This window comes from Cebus imitator, unplaced genomic scaffold (assembly GCF_001604975.1).
Source record: "Cebus imitator isolate Cc_AM_T3 unplaced genomic scaffold, Cebus_imitator-1.0 Scaffold297, whole genome shotgun sequence".
Taxonomy (NCBI): domain Eukaryota; kingdom Metazoa; phylum Chordata; class Mammalia; order Primates; family Cebidae; genus Cebus; species Cebus imitator.
In genome coordinates, this window is record NW_016107612.1 from 2,385,460 (window position 1) to 2,409,254 (window position 23,795).

The 23,795-nt window shown below is 38.2% G+C and overlaps 1 protein-coding gene across 1 annotated transcript; it reads left to right on the forward strand.

Annotated features, from left to right (window-relative positions):
• The first annotated feature begins 13 nt into the window (after positions 1-13).
• On the forward strand, positions 14-21,334 carry NUDT21 (nudix hydrolase 21). Its single transcript, XM_017502695.2, has 8 exons — positions 14-290; positions 3,362-3,562; positions 4,649-4,712; positions 10,973-11,062; positions 15,285-15,360; positions 15,972-16,086; positions 17,380-19,342; positions 19,659-21,334. The coding sequence occupies exons 1-7, from the start codon at positions 175-177 to the stop codon at positions 17,399-17,401; spliced, it is 684 nt and encodes a 227-aa protein (XP_017358184.1). The 5' UTR covers positions 14-174; the 3' UTR covers positions 17,402-19,342; positions 19,659-21,334.
• The last annotated feature ends 2,461 nt before the right edge of the window (positions 21,335-23,795 follow it).

Below are 23,795 nucleotides of genomic sequence, written 5' to 3' on the forward strand. Positions count from 1 at the left end.
TCCTGCCGCCAGAGGCCCCAGGTTCACTTCCGGCGTGCCTACGCCTCCCATTGCGCTCTACTGTTAATGGCGGGCGGTGGCCTCTGAGGAGGTCGGAGATAACCGCTTTGCGCTCGGGGAAGGTCTCCCCTGCCTCCCACTTTCTGCTCGTCGCTAGCGCCGGAGCTTGCCAGCATGTCTGTGGTACCGCCCAATCGTTCGCAGACCGGCTGGCCCCGGGGAGTCACTCAGTTCGGCAACAAGTACATCCAGCAGACCAAGCCCCTCACCCTGGAGCGCACCATCAACCTGTAAGTGCGGCGCGGCCTTGGCGGGCATTCCTCTCATGAGCGCTCTCAGAGGCTCTTCGGCGCGCCCCCGGCTTTTCGGCGCGCTTCACGCCTCTGCACCTCCCGCCTCCAACTCCCGCTGGCGGATGCGCGGCTTCCTCGTTCCCTGAGGCCCCTTTCTCATCCTCCAGCCTCAGAGTCCTTTTCTGAAAGGAAGGCTTGTTCCCATCCTCTGTGTTCAGTCAGATTGGGGAAAAACGGAGTTTGCTTTGAACTCATCCTTTCCCCACCTCTCCTGAGGTAACCAATTTCAAAATGTTTGTGTTTTTTCAATCCTTCCTGTGAAATGTTTATGCCCTCGCATCACGTATATGGTATTGCCTTGTGTCGATGTGATATAAGCTAGTGGTATAAGCTGGTATCGTTTTTGCAGTTTTCACTCTGACACTAAGCTTTGAGATCTAGCTGTGATGCCTAAGTCTAGTGTTTTTCCTTTTAAGCGCTACCTAGTATTTCAGTTTATGAATACACCTCGTTTTATTCATGTGCCCAGGGCTCCCTGCCCTGCCCTCATGCCTTCATGTCTCAGCGCCGGTGTCCCAGGCACCCCAGTAGGCTCCGCTTTGGGAGTAAGGATGCTGCTGTGGTTGGGCTTTCAGACTGAAGGGAACCAGAATACTTGTACCAGAAAACCCCACTGTGGGCTGTATTTTATTTTTATACCTTTTTGTTTCAACACTTCAAACCATTGCATTTCAAGGTCACCCTCAGAAGCAGCCTCGTTGTAGCAGGTAATTGACGCTTGGGGTAGGTCTTAATCAAGAAATTGTGAGTAATACTTTTTTTAAAATCGTTTCTGAAGATTTGTATTCGAGGCACCTTGGTGCCTCCATTTTCCTGATGGAGGAAAGTGGCCAGTTTATGCTAGTCAGGGTACAAGTGCAAGGATATGCTGGTATTGATGTTTTTGTAAGACACTTTAGGTGTTTTTCTGTTTTACGTTAAAATAAATGGACTTTCTCTCCCCACCCGCAACCAAAAGTGATTTGAAGTTGGAAAGATGGTTAACATGGTTTTGTTTTGCAAAACGTGTTGGCTTGGAAATTTAAATAATAGAAATGCTGGGTTTATAAAAACTGTAATTAGTTGATAGTTGTGTTTTTAAAAGTCCTTGGGCGTGGTGGCGGCTCACGACTCTAATCCCAGCACCTTGGGAGGCTGAGGTGGGAGAATCACTTGAGGCCAGGAGTTGGAGACCAGTCTGGGCAACATAGGCCATGTCTACAAAAAATTTTTTTTAAATTAAGAAAAAAATCAAACGGTAAAGGCAAATATTATCCTTCCTAGTGTGAAAACACAGCTTCTGGGTTACTTTTAGTGGTGATTAGCACTAAAACCCACAGTCTTTTTTTTGTTTTCTCTTTTGAATTAATTTGCACCAAACCATTTTGGAGAATTAAGTTGGAAAATAGCTTTCAGCACGATATTTTAATCTTTGCTCTATTAAAATTATGAGTTGATTTGTAGTACATTTCCTCTCCTAAATACAAGTATTCCAAAATAATCATTGTATTGTGAACTTCAGTTCACCTGAGTTAATATTAAGTTGAAAACAAATGCCCTCTCCCCAGTATATTTTCCTTTAGGAAATATTGCATGAATGCCTACTTTGTACCAGGCACTGTGCACAATACTGGATGTACAGCGGTGAGGAGGTAAGGTGTAGCCCCTGCTTTATGAAGCTTACAGTATGATGAGAACAGTATGTGTGTCTGGGATGGCACTCTGATTTCACAGATGAAAATTCTGACATTTCATTTTGATGTCTCCTTACTGATACAGTGGAGCTGGCTCTTGTAACAGAGATGTGTAATGGCTATCCTTATTCTTTCTAACTCAGGTTGTGAGAATTAAATGTTAATATATGTAAAGCGTTTTTAAAAAAATGCCTGGCACATCGTGCTGTGTAGCATATCTTCTGCTGCTACGGTTGATGGTGTTGGATTTAGCATTGGGTCTACTGGGGACGTTCTTTAAATCTTTAAAGCATCCTGGAAATGGTATTTTTAATTATTTTAGAGCTTTTTCGTATGCCTAGAACTTGCCTTCTGGAAAAGTAATTTTTAAAGTTTTGGCAACCTTGATTTGTTCCCCTTTCCAGAATGGCTAAGTGGAGTAGATACATTAATGTTGACTATTCATGTCAAGGGCTTTTGGTAGAATAGATACCATGGATGAGCAAGTGCGGCCTAAATTCTTACCCAAAGGCCTCTTGCTGTAAGGTTTTAATCAAGGGATTACAACATATAAGTAGGAAATTTTTAACTATCTTTAAAGAAAAATTTGATCTTTATTAGGCAAGATGAAAACTGTCTTTAACAGTATGAGCCATATTTTAAATTCTTGGTAAAGGAAGAGGTTATTGGATTAGATGCGGTGGGTAGAAGATTCAAATGAGGAAAGGGAACAATAAGGACACTGAATAGAATGAATGCTGAAGGCCAGTAGGGCTTCATAATAGGTTTAGAGGACAAAAAGAGAAAGTAGAAGGGTTGCTCTGAAAAGTAAAGGCTGTGGTGCCAGAAAAATCTGAGGATAGTTGACTGAGATAAATAGAAAATAACTGGAGGGATGTCAATGAAAAGTGGTGGCTTAGTTTTAGAAAAAAGCGATTAGCCATTAGCACACACAGTTAAAACTCTCTGATGAGATTAGTAGTCAGAGGAATCCAGGGGGACATTAATTATGAGCCAGATTGGTAATGTTGGGATAGCAGCCGTGGTCTAAAACCAGAGAATTACTAATGACCAGATAACCATTTCTCTAAGCATTTAAGGATAGTGTTATCTACACTTGAAAGTTAAAATAAGGAGTAGCAGCCTGATCTAATGGAAGCTCTGGCTTTAAGAGTCCAGACAGCAAGATTTTAATCTCTGCTGTCTCATTAACTTTTGTTACGTAACTGTACAAATCCTATGTCTCTGAGTACAACATATGCACTTTTTTTGTACCATGGTTTCTTTATGCTAATGTCTGTCATGGTAAATTACATTCTTCAATTCTTATGTTAGATGTTTGTCTTTGGATCACAGGTACCCTCTTACCAATTATACTTTTGGTACAAAAGAGCCCCTCTATGAGAAGGACAGCTCTGTTGCAGCCAGATTTCAGCGCATGAGGGAAGAATTTGATAAAATTGGAATGAGGAGGACTGTAGAAGGGGTTCTGATTGTACATGAGCACCGGCTACCCCATGTATTACTGCTACAGCTGGGAACAACTTTCTTCAAACTGTAAGTCGTGTTGGAAATTAACAGCAAGACAGTTTTTAATAGGATTGCTGTTTATGCAGCTCTGGAATACAGTTTTAGCCCTCAGTCATTTATTTCAAGAAACTGCTGTTAATGGTATCTTCAGAAAGAGAAAATCACAAATAATTTTTCTCCATTGCAGTGCTTATTTATTTTCCTAACTAGTAATGTGTGCGCTTCTGTATGTTGTTGATGTTAGTGATTGAACTTGGTAGACACTCTGGAATAGTTGAGTCTAAGATCAATGTCTAGATGTCATCGTGGCATTATCAAGAACAATTGATATTTCTTTCTTGGTATGATTGGCATTTCCTATTCTTAAGATGACTTAGGTTTTTATAGGTACCAGTTTAGTTTTATCATTTAAGCTCCTAAATCTCTCAAACATTTGATCCACAACTATTTTACTAGATTATACCAAAAAGAAAGTCTCAAATACTTAGATGACATTCTTGAAAAAGTGTCCCATTCTTCAGACCTGAAGAATGTGATCCATTCCTCTCTGGGCATTTCTAGACTCCAGTATCATCAGATAGCTTCCAGAGAGAACACTGGGATGGTCTGGTGGTTAGCAGTTTTGTTTATGCTATGTTAAATATTCTGTTTAAAACTAGGGTTTATGTAATGGGTACACATGGACATAAAGATGGAAAAAATAAGCACTGAGTACTTCAAAGGTGGGGAGGGTTAAGGGGATGTGAGGGTTGAAATACTTCCTATTGGATGCTCTGTGGTTTCACTGTTTCGGTGATGGGTTCACTGGAAACCCAAACCTTAGTATTATTACACAATATACCTATGTAACAAACCTGCACATATACCCCTTGAATCTACAATAAAATAAATATATTCGAAGAGTGAAAAAACTCAGCATTTGTATACTGTTAGTCTAGGGAACTGACATGAATTCAAGCGTGTTCTTCCCCTTCACTTTGATATTTGTTTTGATGGCCTTATTACACTGCAATGTATGTTACTTAGTGACTTGATAGAAATAACAATTATTGTGTTTTTTATTATGTTCCAATTGTATTAAGTTGAAATCTGAAATTCTTAACCTTTATACAGACCTGGTGGTGAACTTAACCCAGGAGAAGATGAAGTTGAAGGACTAAAACGCTTAATGACAGAGGTATTTTTCTGTTTAACCACTTTAAATACCATCAACTTAATAATTTGGTTTTTAATGTCTTGTAAGGATGTTTGTTTTGGAATATTTAGTTTTCAATAAATACAACTTAAACCCCAGAATGTTAGTACAATGTTTATTTTTTTTACAAGTTGAACTTATAATTATTTCCATTTTTAAAATGTTAAACTATGTCATAGCAATGATAAATAAAAACTGACATGTGATTATTGTGCTAGACACGTTCTAAGTGCTTTACATGCAGTAATTCCTCTAATCACCACCACAATTGTAGGAAGTAGATATTAAGTTTAAATTACTTCTTGTTATATAACTAGTGTGGTAGATCTGGAGGTTTGAATGCAGGTAGTTTTGTTCAAGAGTAGGCCTTTAGAATTTTGACAAGAGAACGATGCCTGTGTTTTCACTTTTCCCACATATCTTTTAGAGTTTGCCCAAATTATTCTACTTTTTAAAAATCATTTTAATGTCTGCATGTAAAGATTTGGGGCCAAATGCATAGATACCGGAGGCTTATGAGATTGTAAATTGTTTTCAATATTAGTTTTCTTCTTTTGCCGCCTGCCCCTGTTACTCATATATTCTCTGTGCAAAAACTCATATATTTTCTGTGCAGAAGTTTGGCAAACACAGAAATGCAGAGGAGAAACAAAACCGAAATCACCTGTAATTCTCCCACTTTTGACCTGTTGGTTTGTCTTTCTAGTATTTCTAAATATGTATTGTAACTCTTAAATATTTTGCTGTGCTTGGACTTTCATTTATGTGTGGTACAAAGATATAAATCCAGTAGGATTGATGGAGTGCAAAATGAGCGAATCACAAAAGTAAAATTTTTGGAAACTGGAAAACAAATGGGCAAATTATAACTAATTTAGCAGAAACCTTAGTCTAGCACAGAGGCAGGCAGAATCCAGCACTGCAGAGTACCAGAATGGCTGAGGAGCCCAAGGTGCTAAGTACTTACGAAAGTGGGTGCATGCATGGGCTAAAAACGGGACTGGTTCAAAGTATATATGGAGGGTATTTATACAGATTGAGTATTCCTTATCTGAAAGTTTGGGACCAGAAGTGTTTAGCTACTGTTTGATAGCATAACAGGGTGACTACAGTCAGTAATCATTTATCATACATTTTAAAATAACTGAAAGGGTACAATTGGATTGTTTGTAACACAAAGGATAAATGCTTGAGGGGCTGGGTATCCCATTCTCCATGATGTGAATATGATGCGTTGCATGCTTACATCAAAACATTTTGTATACCCCATAAATATATACATCTGTGTACTCACAAAAATTAAAAATAAAAGTAGTATTTTTTTTTATTTTTTTCAGTGTTTTTGGAATATTTCATTATACTTGCTAGTTAGATATCCCATATTCAAAATTTGAAATGCTTCAATGAGCATTTCCTTTTTTTTTGAGACCAATTCTCCCACTTGTTGCCCAGGCTGGAGTGTAATGCAGTCTTGACTCACTGCAACCTCCCCTTCTGGGTTCAAGCGATTCTCCTGACTCAGCCTCTCCAGTAGCTGGGATTACAGGCACCTGCCACCACGCACACTAATTTTTGTATTTTTAGTAGAGACAGGGTTTCACCATGTTGGCCAGGTTGGTCTTGAACTCCTGACCTTAGGCTATCTGCTCGCCTTGGCCTCCCAAAGTGCTAGGATTACACGCATGAGCCACAGCACTTGGCCCGAGCATTTCCTTTGAGCATCATGTCAGTGGTCAAAAGGTTTCTGATTTTTTATTTGGAGTTTCATATTTTGGATTTTGGAGCTTAAGATTGGGATGTTCAACCTGTGTATCTAGATTGTCTTAGCCACTCTGTAATTAGGCAAAGACTGGCTGATGATTAATTCTCTGTAATAATTGCATCAGAGAACACATAGCAATGAAAAAAGTTTACGGGATGGGAAGAATAAGCAAGAGTTCCCATTCTGAATAGTCAGACTCTTGGACTTCTACTAGGCTGACAGAATATTAATAATTAGGCTTATTTATTTTCTGAGACGGAGTTTCGCTCTTGCCCATACTGGAGTGCAGTGGTGCCGTCTCCAGTGTGATCAGTGGTTGCTCACTGCAACTTTTGCCTTCCAGGTTCAAGTGATTCTCCTGCCTCAGCCTCCAGAGCAGCTGGGATTATAGGTGCCCACCACCACACCTAGATAAATTTTGTATTTTTAATAGAGTCGGGGTTTTGCTGTGTTGGCCAGGCTGGTCTTGAACTCCTGACCTCAGGTGATCTGCTCGCCTCGGCATCCCAAAGTGCTGGGATAACAGGTGTGAGCCACTACACCTGGCCTAGGCTTATTTATTTTTTTAAAGACAGGGTCACTCTGTTCCTCATGCTGGAGGACAGTGGTGTGATCATAGCTCACTGAAACTAGAAACTCCTGGGCTTAAACAATCTTCTTGTGTCAGCTTCCTGAGTAGCTAGGACTGTAGGTATGTGCCTGGGGCTAAAAAAATTTTTTTTTGTGGAGATGAGATCTTGCTGTGTTGCCCAGGCTGGTCTTAAACTCCTGGCCAGAAGCAGTCCTCCCATCTTGGCTTCCCAAAGCATTGGGATTACATGCGTGAGCTACCAGGCTCAGCCAACAATTAGGTTTATATATCCCAGGCTGAGGGTTGGAAATCTTGTTTCTAGAAAAAGGGACCAGTCCAAGAAGAACTTCGGATACTGCCATTTGGGAGCTGTCTTAGTCTGTTTAATGTTGCTATAAAAGAATACCTAAGGCTGGGTAATTTATAAAGAAAAAGATTTATTTGGCTCACCAGTTCCAGTGGCAAGATTGGGCAACTGGTGAGGGCTTTATGCTGCTTCCACTCATGGCCGAAAGCAAAATGGAAGTGGGCATGTACAAAGAGATCACATGGCAAAGGAGGAAGGAGTGAATCCAGGAAGCCACACTCTTAACAACCCACTCTCCAGGGAACTAATCCATTCCTGCTGGAGGAAGGGTATTAATCTATTCATGAAGGATCTGCCCCCATGACTGAGACACGTTACACTAGGCCCTACCTGCCAACACTGTCACATCAGGGATCAAATTTCAACATCGAGTTTGGGGCCTGGGAGACAAACCACATCCAAACCAAAGCAAAAGTTTTCTATAGAAGTAGTGTAGTCCTGTCATTCATGCACACAGAGGTGACAATTAAGTGTCTTGTTGCTTCTCCCTTGTGAGCACGCAACCAAATATCACCAGGCTTTTGGAGAAAACTTAACAAGAAAGAGATCAAAAGAAGCAAAAGGACCTCAACAGAAGCAGGAAATTCAACCATTGACAAAAACTATGATTAATATTCTTGGTGAGGTAAGAGGAGATTTTGCACCTATGAAATGGTGCTGTTAAAAAGAAATTTTAGCCAAGAAAACCCTCATAGATATTTTTAACAATGTTGGAAGAAATGAAAAATTCAGTAAAGAGTTAAGTTTCATTCTACCAGAAAATAGAATGAAAAGATAAAAAGAATGTAGGTAAGAAAAGATAAAATTATTGGATCATTCTAGAAGGACCAATATAAACTATAGATAAATAGAACAGAGGAAAAGGAAGATTTAGCGTAATTAGAGAAAATTTCTCAAACCTCAAAGGACATGAGTTTTGAGATCGAAAAGACCTATTGGCCTTGCCTCTATACTGAATGTTTAAAGATCCATGCAAAGGCGTATCATCATGAAATTCAGATCAGCAGAAGATCCTGGAAACAAAAATAAAAACAAAAAGATCCTAAAAGTTTCCAAAGTGGGAGGTGGAGGATTGGTAAGCAGAGAGGTTAAATGTAAAACCTCAAGTTCAGAAATGGCATTGAACTACTGGGAAATAATACTGGATGCTAAAAGATGATGAAGTATTCTGTTTGTAAGAGAGAATATGATCTCTGTACTAGAATTTTCTAATCAAACTATAAATCAGGTGTGTTGATAAAGGTTATTTCTAGACGTGTGAAATTTCAAAAAGTTTTTCTTGTACCTTTTCTCAGGAAGCTGCTAGAGGGTGTTCACCCCCAAAATGGAATAAAATAAGAAAGAAGATAGAGAATTTAGAGTATTAGGATCTAACAACATAGGAGAGGCCAAGAGAAACCTAGGACTCTAGTTGTGAAGCAGGGTTGAGAGTATCAAGTACAAATTGCAGCAGGATGACCAAAAAACATGTCTTAGGCTGGGCACGGTGGCTCATGCCCGTAATTTCAGCACTTTGGGAGGCAGAGATGAGCAGATTACCTGAGCCCAGGAGTTTGAGACCAGCCTTGGCAACATGGCAAAAAATTAGCCGGGTGCGGTGGCGTGCACCTGTAGTCCCAGCTACCCTGGAGGCTGAGGTGAGAGAAGCGCCCATGAGGCAGAGAGAGGTTGCAGTGAGTGGAGATCACGCCACTGTGCTCCAGCCTGGGTGAAAGAGTGAGATATTGTCTTAAGAAAAACATGTCTTAGAAAAGATGAAACCAATAGAATAACTGACAATTGATATTGGAATTGGGAAGAAATTGAAGTTCTTGTGAAGAATGTGGGAAATGAATTTAGTGATAGCAAAGGAAATGAAAGTTATTAACTAAAGAACAGGATAGTTGAACAAGTAAGGAGATATGGTTGCTCTATTGTGACTGATCAACCTGATCATACTAACTTAAATACTGACTATTGACTTAATTTAATATTGATAATGGGAAGATGGTGGAAGAAAAATTAGGATGTGATTTTAATATCTAAATTCTCATTCATGGTAGAGTGTTATAGGTTTTTAAAAAATGTTTTTGGAATGAAAATCAAGAAACTGTCGTAAAAGAATATTTTGGCTGGGCATGGTGGCTCACTCCTGTAATCCCAGTGCTTTGAGGGACTGAGGCAGAAAGATTGCTTGAGGCCAGGAGTTACAGTGTGCCATGATTGCGTCATCACACTCCAGCCTGAGCTACAGAGCAAGAGCCTATCTCTTAAAAAAAATGGTTTTGAGGCCCAGGCGCAGTGGCTCGCAGCTGTAATCCCAGCACTTTGGGAGGCCGAGGCGGGTGAATCATCTGAGTTCAGGAGTTTGAGAATAGCCTGACCAATGTGGTGAAACCCTGTCTCTGTTAAAAAGACAAAAATTAGCCGGGTGTGCTGGTGCATGCCTGTAGTCCCAGCTACTTGGGAGGCTGAGACAGAATTGCTTGAACCCGGGAATCAGAGGTTGCGTGAGCCGAGATCGCCCCATTGCACTCCAGCCTGGGCAACAAGAATGAAACTCCATGTCAAAAAAAATAGTTTTGAAAATTATGACTTTTCATTGGAGAAACCGGATAAAAAGTACCTCAGGCAGGTGATCAGGATTGGCATTCGTGATAAGCATATTGATGTGGTACCCATGATATGATGTGGTGAGAATGGTCCTTTTATTTCTGTGGTTTTCTTTGTCAAAGCTCGTAACCTCAATTTAATTGAGGGACGTTTTACAAAATACTTGAGCGGTATTCCTCAAAACTATCAAGATCCTCAAAAATAAGGAAAGTGTGAAAAGTTGTCACAATGTAGAGGAACTTTGGAAGAAATGATGATTAAGTATAATATTATCTTAGATGGAATCCTGGGACTGAAAAATGAAAAAGGACATTCGATTTAAAGACTGAGGATATCTGAAAAATATATGGATTTCAGTTAGTAATCTTGTCTTAGTTTCACAAATGTGCTTTACTAATGTGAGATGTTAACAATAGGGGAAATCGGGTGTGGGGTATATGGAAAGTCTTTGTACAATTTTTGCAAGTTTCCTGTAAATCTAAAACTATCCTAAAATAAACCATTTATTTAAAACCAAAAAGAAATGCTTTTAAAAATAGAAGCAAACATCAGGGGGAAAACAACAAATAGTTCAAAGTTATAGCCAGGGGGAATGGCAGGTCAGAGAATTGCAGTTTCTCATCATTAACATTTTGGAACTATTTTTGGCCACTTAAAATATGTAGAGTATGACTTTGATTAAAATAAGTTTAATGTTCTATACAAATTAATAAAAATGAAAATTGAATTTTGAACATAATTTTTATGTTGATACTAGCTTGCCAATTTTGAACTAATAGTGTATGTCTTGGGCAGAGTGACATCTATTATAACAAATTGTAGAGAGGAAATCTGTATGGAAGGCATATTATCCCTATGTCTCTATAATCTTTTGTTCACTGAAGAAGGGGATTAATGAGTACATGAATTGTATTTAGTTGTTTACTGGCTATATTATTTCTTTCTGACAGATACTGGGTCGTCAGGATGGAGTTCTGCAAGACTGGGTCATTGACGACTGCATTGGTAACTGGTGGAGACCAAATTTTGAACCTCCTCAGGTCAGTGTTCAGTTATGTTTGCTGGGCATTTTGGAAGTAGGAAGTTCATTTAATTCTAGCCACTTTAAAAAAGATTAAAGTAGAATTTGACTTGAAATTTTCTTTTCTTCCTTCGTTAATTTAAAATAAAAGATTAAGCCAAGCACTTCTTATGTTCAAGGAAAATGTAAAACAAATACCAGGCTAGGCGAGGTGGCTCATGCCTTGAATCCCAGCACTTTGGGAGGCTGAGGTGGGTAGATTGCCTGTTGAGGTCAGGAGTTGGAGACCAGCCTGGCTAACATGGCACAACCCCATCTCTACTAACAAATACAACAATTAGCCGGGTATGGTTGTGCAAGCCTGTAATCCCAGCTACTCAGGAGGCTGCGGCAGGAGATTTGCTTGAAACCCAGGAGGTAGAGGTTGCAGCGAGCCAAGATGGTGCCACTGCACTCCATCCTGGGCAGCAGAACGAGATTCCTTCTCAAAAAAATAAATAAATAGAACAAATACAAAAGAAGAGAGAATAGTAAAAGTGAATGAATTGTGCTACCCGTCATCCATCTTTAACAGCATATCACAACCCCTCTTTCCACCACTCCATTCTACTGCCATCATCTTGGATTATTTTGAAGCATATCCTGTCATTTCAATTGTAAATACTTCAGTGTGAATCATAAAAGATAAGGATCTCTCTAAAAACATAACCATAGTACTGTCATTATCACACTAAAAATAATTCCATATTATTGTCAAATGTTCACATATCCTGATTATTTCAATTTTGTTTTTATAATTTGCTTGGATTAGGATAGTCTCTTAAGTCTCTTTTACACCTACAGGTTGGCACCTATCTTTTTTTTCCCTTGTATTTTATTTGTTAATGAAAACAGGCTAATGTTTCCATTCCGATGCATTCCCCTGTTGTTATGTAACTGTTTCTCCTGTGTGTAAATTGATAGTTAGATCTAGAAATTGTATTCAAGCTCAGTTAATTTGGGAAGCGGTAACAAGGCTTGTCATAGGTGGTATATTATTTATCTATTGCTGCATAACAAATTATCTCAAAATTTAGCAATCTTTAGGCCTCTGGGAGTTGCTTCGGGTGGTTCTGGCTTAGGCTGTCTCAAGAAGTTACAGTCAAGTTGTCAGCTGAGATTGTATCATAAGGCTTCACTGGGGCTAAAGTATCTGATCTCGAGCTTATACAGTGTGTGTGTTAGCAGACTTCTCAGTTTCATCTGGGCTGTTAGACTAAAGCTTGGCTTCAGGTATTGCTGGCTGTTGTCTCGAGGTTTCCCTCAGTTCCTTGTCATGAGAACATCTCCAAAAGGACAACTCTCAGGCAGCTGGCTTCCCCCAGGCTGTGTGATCCAAGAGATAGTGAGAGACGGAGTGCTAGAGAGAGTACCCAAGTAGGAAGCCTCAGTCTGTGATAACCTTATCTTGGCAGTGGCATACTATCACTTCTGCTGTCTGCTATTGGTCACACAAGCCAAGCCTGGTACTTTGTAGGGGAGAGGACTACACAAAGCAGTGAATACCAGGAGACAGGGATCATTGGAGGTCATCTTAAGGCAGTCTACCACAGGTGGTATAGTGTACTTCCATCAGGAATTTAAAAATATTTGGTTGTCTCTTTTTGTTATGTTAGCAGCTCATTGATTATCATTTCCTGGTCTATGAATTCATAAGGGTTGTGATCCTCATATAAAAATAAACTCATCAACTGCAGTGTATGGTTTGTGTAAAAAAAAATACATATATATATATTTATATATATATATATATATATATATATATATATATGCTATTTCTTTTACTTAACATTTTTCAGAAGAATGAGTTAATTCCTTAGCATCCTTTAAAGAGTTGACTTTATTCAAAAGAGAGAATAAGACCAGGACTTGGGTACAGACAATTTGAGAGGTGATTCCGGGAAGCAGCAGAAGTAAGATAGGGCACATTATTGATCGTTTTACACCTGTGGGCAACTGAATTTGTCCTACTAAGGACCAGAAACCATGTGGAATGTACCTCATAATTGTCAGTCAGAAAGATAGATGGCTAGGGACTCCTATCCCCCATTGGCTAAGGGTTGCATGGACTCTCTTGCAATTTCATGTTGAGTCTGAGTGCTTGTTGAGACAGTGGCAGCAAGCAGGGAACCCTCTGATACATTTCAAACATAACTATAACTGCCCTGAAATTGGAGGTGGCATAATGTGGGGCACCAAAAAAATAAATAAATAAATAATGACCTTCAAAGTGTCAGTAAGACCTTTTAGATTTAAGTAATCTGATATATTTTAGTCCATGATAATGAGTGATGGTGTTACTGATGCTCAAATTTTCCTATTTTTGCTAATGGTGGAAATTCTTGAAGTTGGATCCTGAATTCTTTAGGCAAATTAAAAGCTCTATGACTTTATAGCTGCTTTACATGACAAGATGTTTCAGGTCAAGCATTGCACAAAATATCAACCAAGCAAAAGATTGTTCTCTTTCTTCTGACTCCCTTGTATGGCAGAGGGATAGGAAGATAGGGGCTCTGGAAGCTGATGCTGGTGTTCACTACTTGAGAATTGCCAGGAAGGCATCTGTGTCTTGGCTTTAAGAAAGTTTCATATGGAAACAGTGAAGTGCTTGTTCAAAGATACTTAGTACAATTATTCTAAACTCTTTTTGGCTTCCTGAACATTCTTTGATCTAACTGGAAAATGCTCAGTAGTGACGCCAGTGGTTTTCTAGATAACTTTTCTGAATATCCTCACTCATCTTCCCTACCACTGCCCTAGGACAGTTCACTTCATTCACTAAAGCCTAGAGTTGGCCCTGGTGGTACTGGATATAAGGTAAGTGTATTGATTCATTTAGGAAGCCTAGAGTATCACTTAAGTGTCAGTGGAAAAGGAGCATATCATCTCCCTGTCTGTCTTTCTGTGTAAAGTACAGTTGACTTAAACATTATGACCAGGACTGGAGAAGAAAGGCTTAAAATAGGAACATGTAGCCTTGAGCAGAGGAAATTTGGGGAAATGCTACTCATTTTGTTTGGTCATGGTTTGGGAATTTTGTTGTACGTGACCCACAGATCTATTAGCTTGTGCTATTCAAGCCACTTCTCACTTCTCTGCTACTGTTGATGTGTCTGGTTTTCAGGACAGTTTTAGGAACCTCCAAAGCCTGGGACAATTGCCTCAATTCATTGTACCCTAGGGATGGCTCTGGTATATAATTATTCTAACTGGAATACTGGTTAGGTGCCAATGAGTAACATAGTGGGAAATAACATAGACTTTTATATTTAGTTAGGAGTTGAGTAGATACAGTAGAATCTTGGCTTCACAACTTGGCTGAGTAATCTTGGGAAAGATCCTTAGCCTCTCTTAGCATGCGTTTCTGTGTAAATTGAGGATGATGATAATACCTCCTCTTGGCAGCTTCTGCTTTTATCTCACTTCCCTTATATCTGTTTTCAGCAATTTTAAATTCCCCCTCTCTGAAATACAACTCCAAAAGCAAAAGTAGATTTCTGAATGTATTGTGGAGAGATGCAGGAGGGGTTTTGATAACATAGAAGAGTTGTATAAATCCCTAGCTTAGAGTTTTTTTTATTTATTGTGTCAGAATTTTTCCTTCCCAGGTAGCAACTCCCCTCTAATTTTCTTTATCCCTTTAAATTCTCTAAAATATATATTTTTTTGTTTTCTTGAGCAATTTGGCTTTGTCCATCTGGCAAAACTTCACTTAGACTGCTCTTCTGGTATTCCTGAAGCATGCACTCTGGGATGTGGGGAGGTTGGAGTTTGGGGCGGGAGGAGGAGCAAGAAGCATCTTGTCAAATGCCTTACAGGCTATATTTAAACTTTTAATGTAGTAAACAGATCCACATCAGGATTCTAGACTGTTCAAAATACTAATTATATATATTTTTTTTTAAAAAAAACAGCTTTTATTAAAGACACTAATTAAAATCGGACTTTACTGTGTTGTAAGTATCTCAAGCTATAAATCCTGTGACTACATATTTTATCTTGAATGCTTGACTGGTTTACTACTTGTTATTTTATGTGCATTAAAGCATTTATTTACTAGTGTATCTGTTAGATAAGTCCTGTAAAAGAGAAGAACAGAAAGTAGTATGCTTCTCCCAACAGTATACTATACAGGGGAGTAAGCATGTAAAGAAATGAAGCCATAGAATACATGTTAAATTTGTATTCATTTGTTATTTCAGTATCCATATATTCCTGCACATATTACAAAGCCTAAGGAACATAAGAAGTTGTTTCTGGTTCAGCTTCAAGAAAAAGGTAAGTTATTTTGCTTTTTAAGGTAGCCATCTAAAAACTTCTATAGAATAATTTCAAGGATACCTCTGTGTTTTCTCCAAGTTCCCTGGATTTTTGGGTTTATTGTAAAACTAAAAATACATACCATGCTTTTAGTTTCAAATCTGTGACTAAGAAATCTGGCTTAAAAGACACAACCAAAAATGTATTAATAAAAATTATCGGCTGGGCACGGTGGCTCATGCCTATAATCCCAGCACTTTGGGAGGCCGAGGCAGGTGGATCACGAGGTCAAGAGATCGAGACCATCCTGGTCAACATGGTGAAACCCCGTCTCTACTAAAAATACAAAAATTAGCTGGGCATGATGGTGTGTGCCTGTTGTCCCAGCTACTCGGGAGGCTGAGGCAGGAGAATTGCTTGAACCCAGGAGGCGGAGGTTGCGGTGAGCCGAGATCGTGCCATTGCACTCCAGTCTGGGCAACAACAGCAAAACTCCGTCTCAAAAAAAAAAAGAAAATTATCTTTTCTTAAACTTTTTATTAAATGTAAAATTGGTAATTAATTTAAAAATGAAATGGAAGCTGTGATTATATAAGAACTTATAAATAATGAATTCTGTTTTATTTTAGCCTTGTTTGCAGTCCCTAAAAATTATAAGCTGGTAGCTGCACCATTGTTTGAATTGTATGACAATGCACCAGGATATGGACCCATCATTTCTAGTCTCCCTCAGCTGTTGAGCAGGTACAGAAAGTTGAACATTTTTTGGTTCATCTATATTAACTGTCAAATTAAAAATATTCTGAGCCACTTGAGAAGGTATAGTTCGTGAATTTTGGTCTTTAAGGAAACTAAGTAAGTTGATAGACTCTTAGGTCATGTGCAAGCCATAGGTTAGTTGTGACTGACCAATAGTGTTCCCAGACTCTTACATTTTGGCATGACATTCCAGTATTTGTGCAGCTGCTCCTCCCTGATTCTGATATTCTCAAGAGTTAAGGTTGATGTCTTTAGTCAAAGAAGAGATGATTAAATAGCAGTCAACAGTATGTAAATATGAGTGGAGTTGTCTGTATAAAAATGTGGCAAATTGAATTTCTTGGTGTAATATATTCTCTTTGCTTTTATGAAACTTTGAGGCTTACTATACTTTGGCCCAAATTGGGCGTGTGGGATTAGGTCCTGAACTTTTACGTGGGGTTTGAATCTTTAGACAGAGTGATAAGAAATGCAGTTTTTTAAAAGTTCACTTGTACTGATTGAGGTCTTCATTAGAGCCAGCCATAGACAGGAATTGCAGAATAACATGGCGGTTATGAATGTAGATTCAGCAGTCAGTGTTTGGATTTGAATCCCAACTTCAATACTTGCTGACAGTGTGACCTTGGACAAACTATTATACCTATTTGCCTGTTTCTTCATCTGTAAATGGAATAGTAGTCTCTACTTCAGAGGATCGTGAGGACCAAGTGAAATTATACATATAAAATGCTACAACAGTGCCAGTAATCTGGTATGTACTTAATAAATGTTAGTGATATTGGCCTTTTGTGAAAGCTTATTGAGTATGAAATTGCTCTTTCTACTTCATCACTAATCAGACGTTATCTTTTGCCCCTCCACTTTGGCCTTCTGGTAGGTTGCAAGTTGAAATGCATATGGGGGAAAAAGAGTCATATTATTTATTCAAACACCTAGTTGTCAAGTGCAGGAACTGTGCTGAGTAGTCAGAGTATAAGGACATGTAGAAACTTTTCCTGGGCCTTCAAGGAACTTATTAGTGGATAATTAATCAAATTTACAGTCTTAAATTTTTTTATTATAAGTGTTCAGCAACAGTGTTTTTAATGCATAAGGTGTGACCAGTGAGAGAAAATTGGTATAGAAAATGCCAAACGTGGTAAAAAGACATTTGAAGGGGAAAAAAAAAGACATGTTAAGGGAGGGTAGAAACATCCAGATAAATTTCTTTATCTAATGTGGAAGTATGTGAATAATACTGTCTTTAATAAAGTTATTGTTCTTTTTAAAATTCAGGTTCAATTTTATATACAACTGAATTCCTGTGGAGTGGAGAAGTTAAAGGAGCCGCTTGTCTCTGTGAGCACAGCTATACACAGTGTAGAATAAATGTGGTAGAAAAGTTTTTTTGGTTTTATCTCTTTTGCGATCCCTAAATTGCCACCTACTTTCTATTGTTTCAATGGTAAAATTAATATGAAGAACTAGATAGTGGTGTAAACAAATGTGATAATGTTTATTTACTTTTGGTTCTACTCATACTTTTTTGTACAACATTAAAAAAAATGGACTTCCTTTTAAATTTTAACTTTTCATTAAACTTCTACAATTCTTATAGGTGAGGATCATCTCCCCACCCCCCACCTTAGGCTGGTGAATGTTACAACACAGTGACAGGTTTAGGTCAGTCAAGTTTATTGGACCCTTGCTTTGATACCATTCTTGGGCACATACTCCAAGAGTGTATTAGATTTTTGTGATGAAGAGCTTCCATTACTTTTGAAAACTTTGTCTGATTGAGTCCAAGGTACAACTCCTAAATGAGCTGTGTTACAGAGATCTCCCAGTACAATTCACTTACTGACCAGTAAGTACATTTTATAACCATTCAGGCCTTGGTTTGCAAGCAACGGACCTTAAACATATCAGAAACTATTAAAATTGGCTAAATCAGCAATCATAGGAATTGGTGTAAGAAGAGACTCATTTAGAGCTCAGAATTTTCTTCACATAATGGGGGTATTAATTGTTTGAGCTGTTGTGAAATTATGTGTCTTATTGTTAAAGCCATGGTAAAAATAGTGATCTGTGAAGGAAATTTCTAAAAGTGGATGTATTAGGTTTTGAACTCTGAGATTGCATAAATATTCAATGAAATTGAAGTTATATACATAGAGAAGAAAATTTGGTGTTAGCAAATGACAGCCTTCAAAAATATTTTGTAATGATGTGAATCCACCGAAAACTGGGGACAAGGCAGAGGACAGATTTTGTCAGCATAAGGAAAAAATACCAAATTTTAAAAACTTCTTAAAATACTGATAAATTTGGATCAAATTTGAGGGAATAAAAAATATTAGAGCAAAGGAGTTTGCTGGTTGTGTCATTATTTAATGATCAAAGTATAGCTTGTATGCTTTATTACAGACTTGTTGACTGTAGGCTTAATATAAACAAAAGTCTTGCCAGATGCAGCTACTTAAGAAAAAAAAGATTTTTAATAGAAATGAACTTTTGATTAGTTCTTAGATTTTTATGATGCCAATCACAGGGCTATTTTCCTGAATATTGCTTGATGTCAAAGGTATATTATACTTCAGGAAATCAGGCTAAGTGTAGCAAAGCAATTATATTCATAAACACTCTAGCTTTTTAGTTGGGGTCATGCCGAACCCTCACATGGTTGTTAAGTAGTGACTAAGTAACTGTGCATGTTCTTAGTGGTAGGTAAGTACCAGTCTCCATGACCAAAAATGTTCCGATTTCCTTTGAAAAAGCCACTAGTTCTGTGAATTGTCCTTTTCCTTCCTGCCCCTAACAGTTCTGCCCCTCTAGCCTACTTTAGCATGTAATGTGTTTCGCTGGTAACTCATTGATTAGCTGCATCCTTCAGCTGTTCCTTTAGATTGGGGAACAAGACCTTTAGATTGGGGGAAGTGGAGATGAAGATGGGTTGTTTCAGCTCACCTTCCATAATTGCTTCTGAGTGAAAAGCTACAGCAGCCACATTTCAGATGCTCACTTTTGCAATTTGGGGAGGGTGGAGAGAGTTAGATTGTTTGTGTGTTTTATAAAGTGCTCTTAATAAGCAGGGTTTGATTTGAAGTTATCTGATTCAAGGCCACTAATGTTCTTTGTAACTTAAGCTTTGACCAAGAAATTCTTCACTTCTTCCTACTTCTTCACTTCTTCCCAATATACTATATGTGAGCCAGTCATCCATACACTAAGGTCTAGTTGACAAAAACCTTTGATTCAGGCCGGGCGCGGTGGCTCAAGCCTGTAATCCCAGCACTGTGGGAGGCCGAGGCAGGTGGATCACGAGGTCAAGAGATCGAGACCATCCTGGTCAACATGGTGAAACCCCGTCTCTACTAAAACTACAAAAAATTAGCTGGGCATGGTGGCGCGTGCCTGTAATCCCAGCGACTCAGGAGGCTGGGGCAGGAGAATTGCCTGAACCCAGGAGGCGGAGGTTGCGGTGAGCCGAGATCGCGCCATTGCACTCCAGCCTGGGTAACAAGAGCGAAACTCCGTCTCAAAAAAAAAAAAAAAAAAAAAAACCTTTGATTCAGGATGGCTGGGTTACTAACCTTGGAATGTAAGAGATCTGATTTTGAATGTAAAATTCATAACATAAATGGAAGTATTAAAAACTTTTTGCTCTGGTGAGTTACAGGTGAATCCCAATAATTTGTTTTTGGTTTTCTGATGGAAATAATGGAACTAGGGGAAATTAAATCTGGTAGGTGTCCACAGTATGAGAAGATGGTATAGGGTACTGTTTTAACACTAAGCTCTTTTGATATGTAAGGTCTACAATTCCAGAAACTGCATTCCAAATCTACATACTAAATGCTGAATCATTTTTAAATGGGCTCTTGATTAATAAACCCATATTTTTTAGTGCCTCCTATGTTGTACATTTGTCTAAAGTGAAAGCTCTCTTTTGCATTGTAAAACTACAGTATATATATCATCTTATTTTCCCTGAGTAATCCAAGTATAGTGCATATTCTTTGTAAAACTACTAAATGACACTGGAAAATCTTTAGTAGATTAGCGGGAAAAAACTAAAAAGTTTTACACAATTGTCTGTGGTTACGTTTAAGGTGGACTTTCCCTTTGGAGAAGAGTGATTTGTTTTTTTGCTATGTGATGAAGACCATTGTGATTTTTTTTAAGTAGATAATAGTTAAAATGGCATAATAATTCTGCACTTGAATTTGTACTGTTAACAGCACATTTGGAAGATTTTTAAACTTTTTATTGTCTTGTAACTAGCATTCAGTTATTATTTTGGATATTTAGGGGTTTCATTAAGTTAGTAGTGTATTTGGACAAAGTGTAACCAAATTAGCCAGTCTGTTTTCTTCCATGTTTAATTAGAAGTGAGAGGTAGACGTACTTCAAATTCAGCAGGCCAGCAAGCAATTGGCTTTAAATTCCCTTTCTTAAATGTTGTGACTCTTATGCTCTTGGCTTTTTAACGACTTTGTTTTTAAAGTACTTGCCCAGTCACTTGAGAAGAAATGCTTGGGGTAGCTTTTCCATCCTCAAGTAATGTTTTTACTAGTTCATAGTGTTTGGAACAGTATGTGCCAATCACTAAGACTGATTCAGAGTTTGCAATTTTGTATGTTTCATTGCCAAAGAAGGCTTAGTGGTTGTTGACTGTAGTATAAGTCAGCTTTCTGTAGAATAAGATTGGATTTTCCCATACTTACTCCACTTATACATCACTGATTATTTGGGGTAAACTGGACTCATTTCAAGCAGTTTGCCTTTGTTGTTCAAATAAGTGATGAGAAACCTAATACTGTAATTTGACTTGAGCCATAAAATACATTTTAATATTAGTTGGTATTATATTTATTAAGCTTGTTTTTGTGGAAAAACTAAAACCTAGATAAGTCTAGATTAAGCCAATTTAGGTGTATTTTGTAATTTAGTGATGGATCATATCGTAAAATAGAGATAAGTTGGGAAGATATATTGATTATGCTGTTCTGTTGAGGGAAAGGTCATCTATTTGGAAATTTAAACTTTTGGTTATTGTGTTGACATAGTATACAAGCCTCATTTATAGCTTGGCTTTGAGAACTTTTCTGGTATTACGTTTATGGAAAATGTATAAAGGAAACAAGTTTTGGTTATATTTTTATATTTGTAAAGTAAAAGTTTGGTTAAAAATGATCACTGTTCTTTTTTTATTTTATTGTCATTTCAATAAAAAATATTTGAAAGAGAATGACTCTGTGATTGTTTTGAGATAATCCTGTATGTGTGGCTGCTGACCCTACTGTGCTAGTGAAAATCTTGCATGGTTTTTCTTCTTTGTGAGTGGCCGCGGGCCTTTAGGTAAGAGACAGCTTAGCGTAATAGCAAGGGCCTGATGACCTGGGTCATTGATGTTGCCCTCTCCTTGTGCCCCCACACACTCCCACCTCTCATTGTGTGTTAGCAGTGTTTTTAGCAGACTTAGTTTCCCTGCAGTGTGAAGGGGTCACTAGATTTGGAACATGAAGGCAAGAAGTTAGAAGTTGCTACACAATTGTGTTGTTAACTGTGTGTAGTCCATATTATTGGGGACTGAGTTTCTGAGTTTCCTCATCTGCAAAGAGTGTGTTGATTCCTTTAGTTGTTTTCTCAAACTTGCCTGGAAGTCATAATGTTCTATGACACACTCCATGCTTGCTGCATATGTAATACTGTATAATTCAATGTCATGTCAAATAGGAAGTTTACCCAAAATATGGGAATATATGTGTATATGATAAAACTGTAGCCTTTTCAGCCTTTATATCTGAACAGAAGTTTGAAACTTGATAAATTGAAAGGTTTTTTGAAAACTTCACCACTTGTGTATTTTATAGCAGGCACCAAAGATCTATGAAAAATAAATATGAAAGAAAAGCTACAAATGGAAATGTATCAGCTAGTTTTTCCTCTAAAAACTTGAAGAGTTGGTTATTTTTCCCTTTGCCAGATTTAGCTGTGGAACATACTGGTCCAGTTGATGAAACACTAGCATGTTATGGGAGTACATTTAGAGCTACTGGACTAGATAGTGAAGTTCAGCTTCTAGGATTTGAGAATCTTAAGCAACAACAAAGCCACTCAGCCTGTCTCACATGATGGTGAAAATCAAATGAAGTCATGAATATGAAAGGACTGTAGATATCTTTAAAATGAAAATAGCATTGTATCTAAGTATGAATCTTTTTTTTTTTTTTGAGACGGAGTTTCACTCTTGTTACCCAGGCTGGAGTGCAATGGCATGATCTCGGCTCAACCTCCACCTCCTGGGTTCAGGCAATTCTCCTGCCTCAACCTCCTGAGTAGCTGGGATTACAGGCACGTGCCACCATGCCCAGCTAATGTTTTGTATTTTTAATAGAGACGGGGTTTCACCATGTTGACCAGGATGGTCTCGATCTCTTGACCTCGTGATCCACCCACCTCGGCCTCCCAAAGTGCTGGGATTACAGGCTTGAGCCACCGCGCCCGGCCTAAGTAGGAATCTTACTCCACACAAACGGATTTGTCTGAAATAATTATTCCAGTTAAGTCAAACCAAGTCAAACACCATACCACAAACATGGCAGGAAATTCAGTCTATCAGTCATAATGGATGTGAAGGACCTGTTTGAAGTCTCACATCTAGATTTAAGGCATAGTGGTATTCTGAAATGAAGGTAGTGGTGAAGGCAGAGCTCTAGCTTTCATCATGGACTCTACTGATTCTTGTCCAAGCAGGACCAGCCTCTCAAAAGTCATACTGTCGCCTGTCTGCCATACTTGGGGCTCGGGACACAGCTGACAGGTATATGCTGATCCAGTTTCCCCAGGCACATTAAGCATTCATCCGTCTTGGGTCCTGCCTCCTCCCCTGGTCCTCTCATGGAGTAAGATGCAATTCCTAAAATGTCCTTCCTTAAGACAATGATTTGTGCAAAGTACCTTCTTGGAGTGGGAAAGGTAAAAATAATGGTAGAAAAATTGTTAGTTCTAGTAAAAGATCCAAATACAAATCATTTAATTTTTTTTAAAAGCCAAAAAAAAAAAAAAAATGTATATAGTTGGGTTAATTTCCCCCGTTCATATGAAGTTTCAGAAAGTTAAGCTTCTAAAAGTTTAATAAGGGCACATCTATTAACAGCAGCCTGTTTCTAATAATGACAGGTCAAATTTGGTTGGTGATAGTTTAAAACTGTTGTGGCTAGGATTGAATAAAGATTGCCAGTTAGTGGTTTAAAAGTTACTGTGGCTCAGATCTTGACTTGCAAAGTAGAACACTTCCCTGGAAAATTACAATATTTTTTCAAAATAAAGCTTTCATTTATTTTACTGATAAAGTTTAAAGTTTGGCATTTTAATCGAATGGCTGTGGGAAGAGAACCAAAGTGAATTCAAGTCTAATATTCATGTAGACCTTGTATTTAAAAAATGCATGTTTGCAGAGGTAAGACCACTCCCTGTCCCAGTAAAGCCAAATATTCATCAAAGACTGTTTAGCAATTGCAACAAAAACACCCTTTAACAAGATGTTTCTAAAAATTCCAAAGTGGATGGTAAGCCTAAGAGATCTTTTGTTTTCTAGTTAATAGACTTTTAGAATAGGCATGAAACAGACCTTGAAAGATAATTTAGTCCTTTTCTTTAGGAAGTTTGGAAAACTACAAATTTTTTTTTTTTTTTTTTTTTTTTTT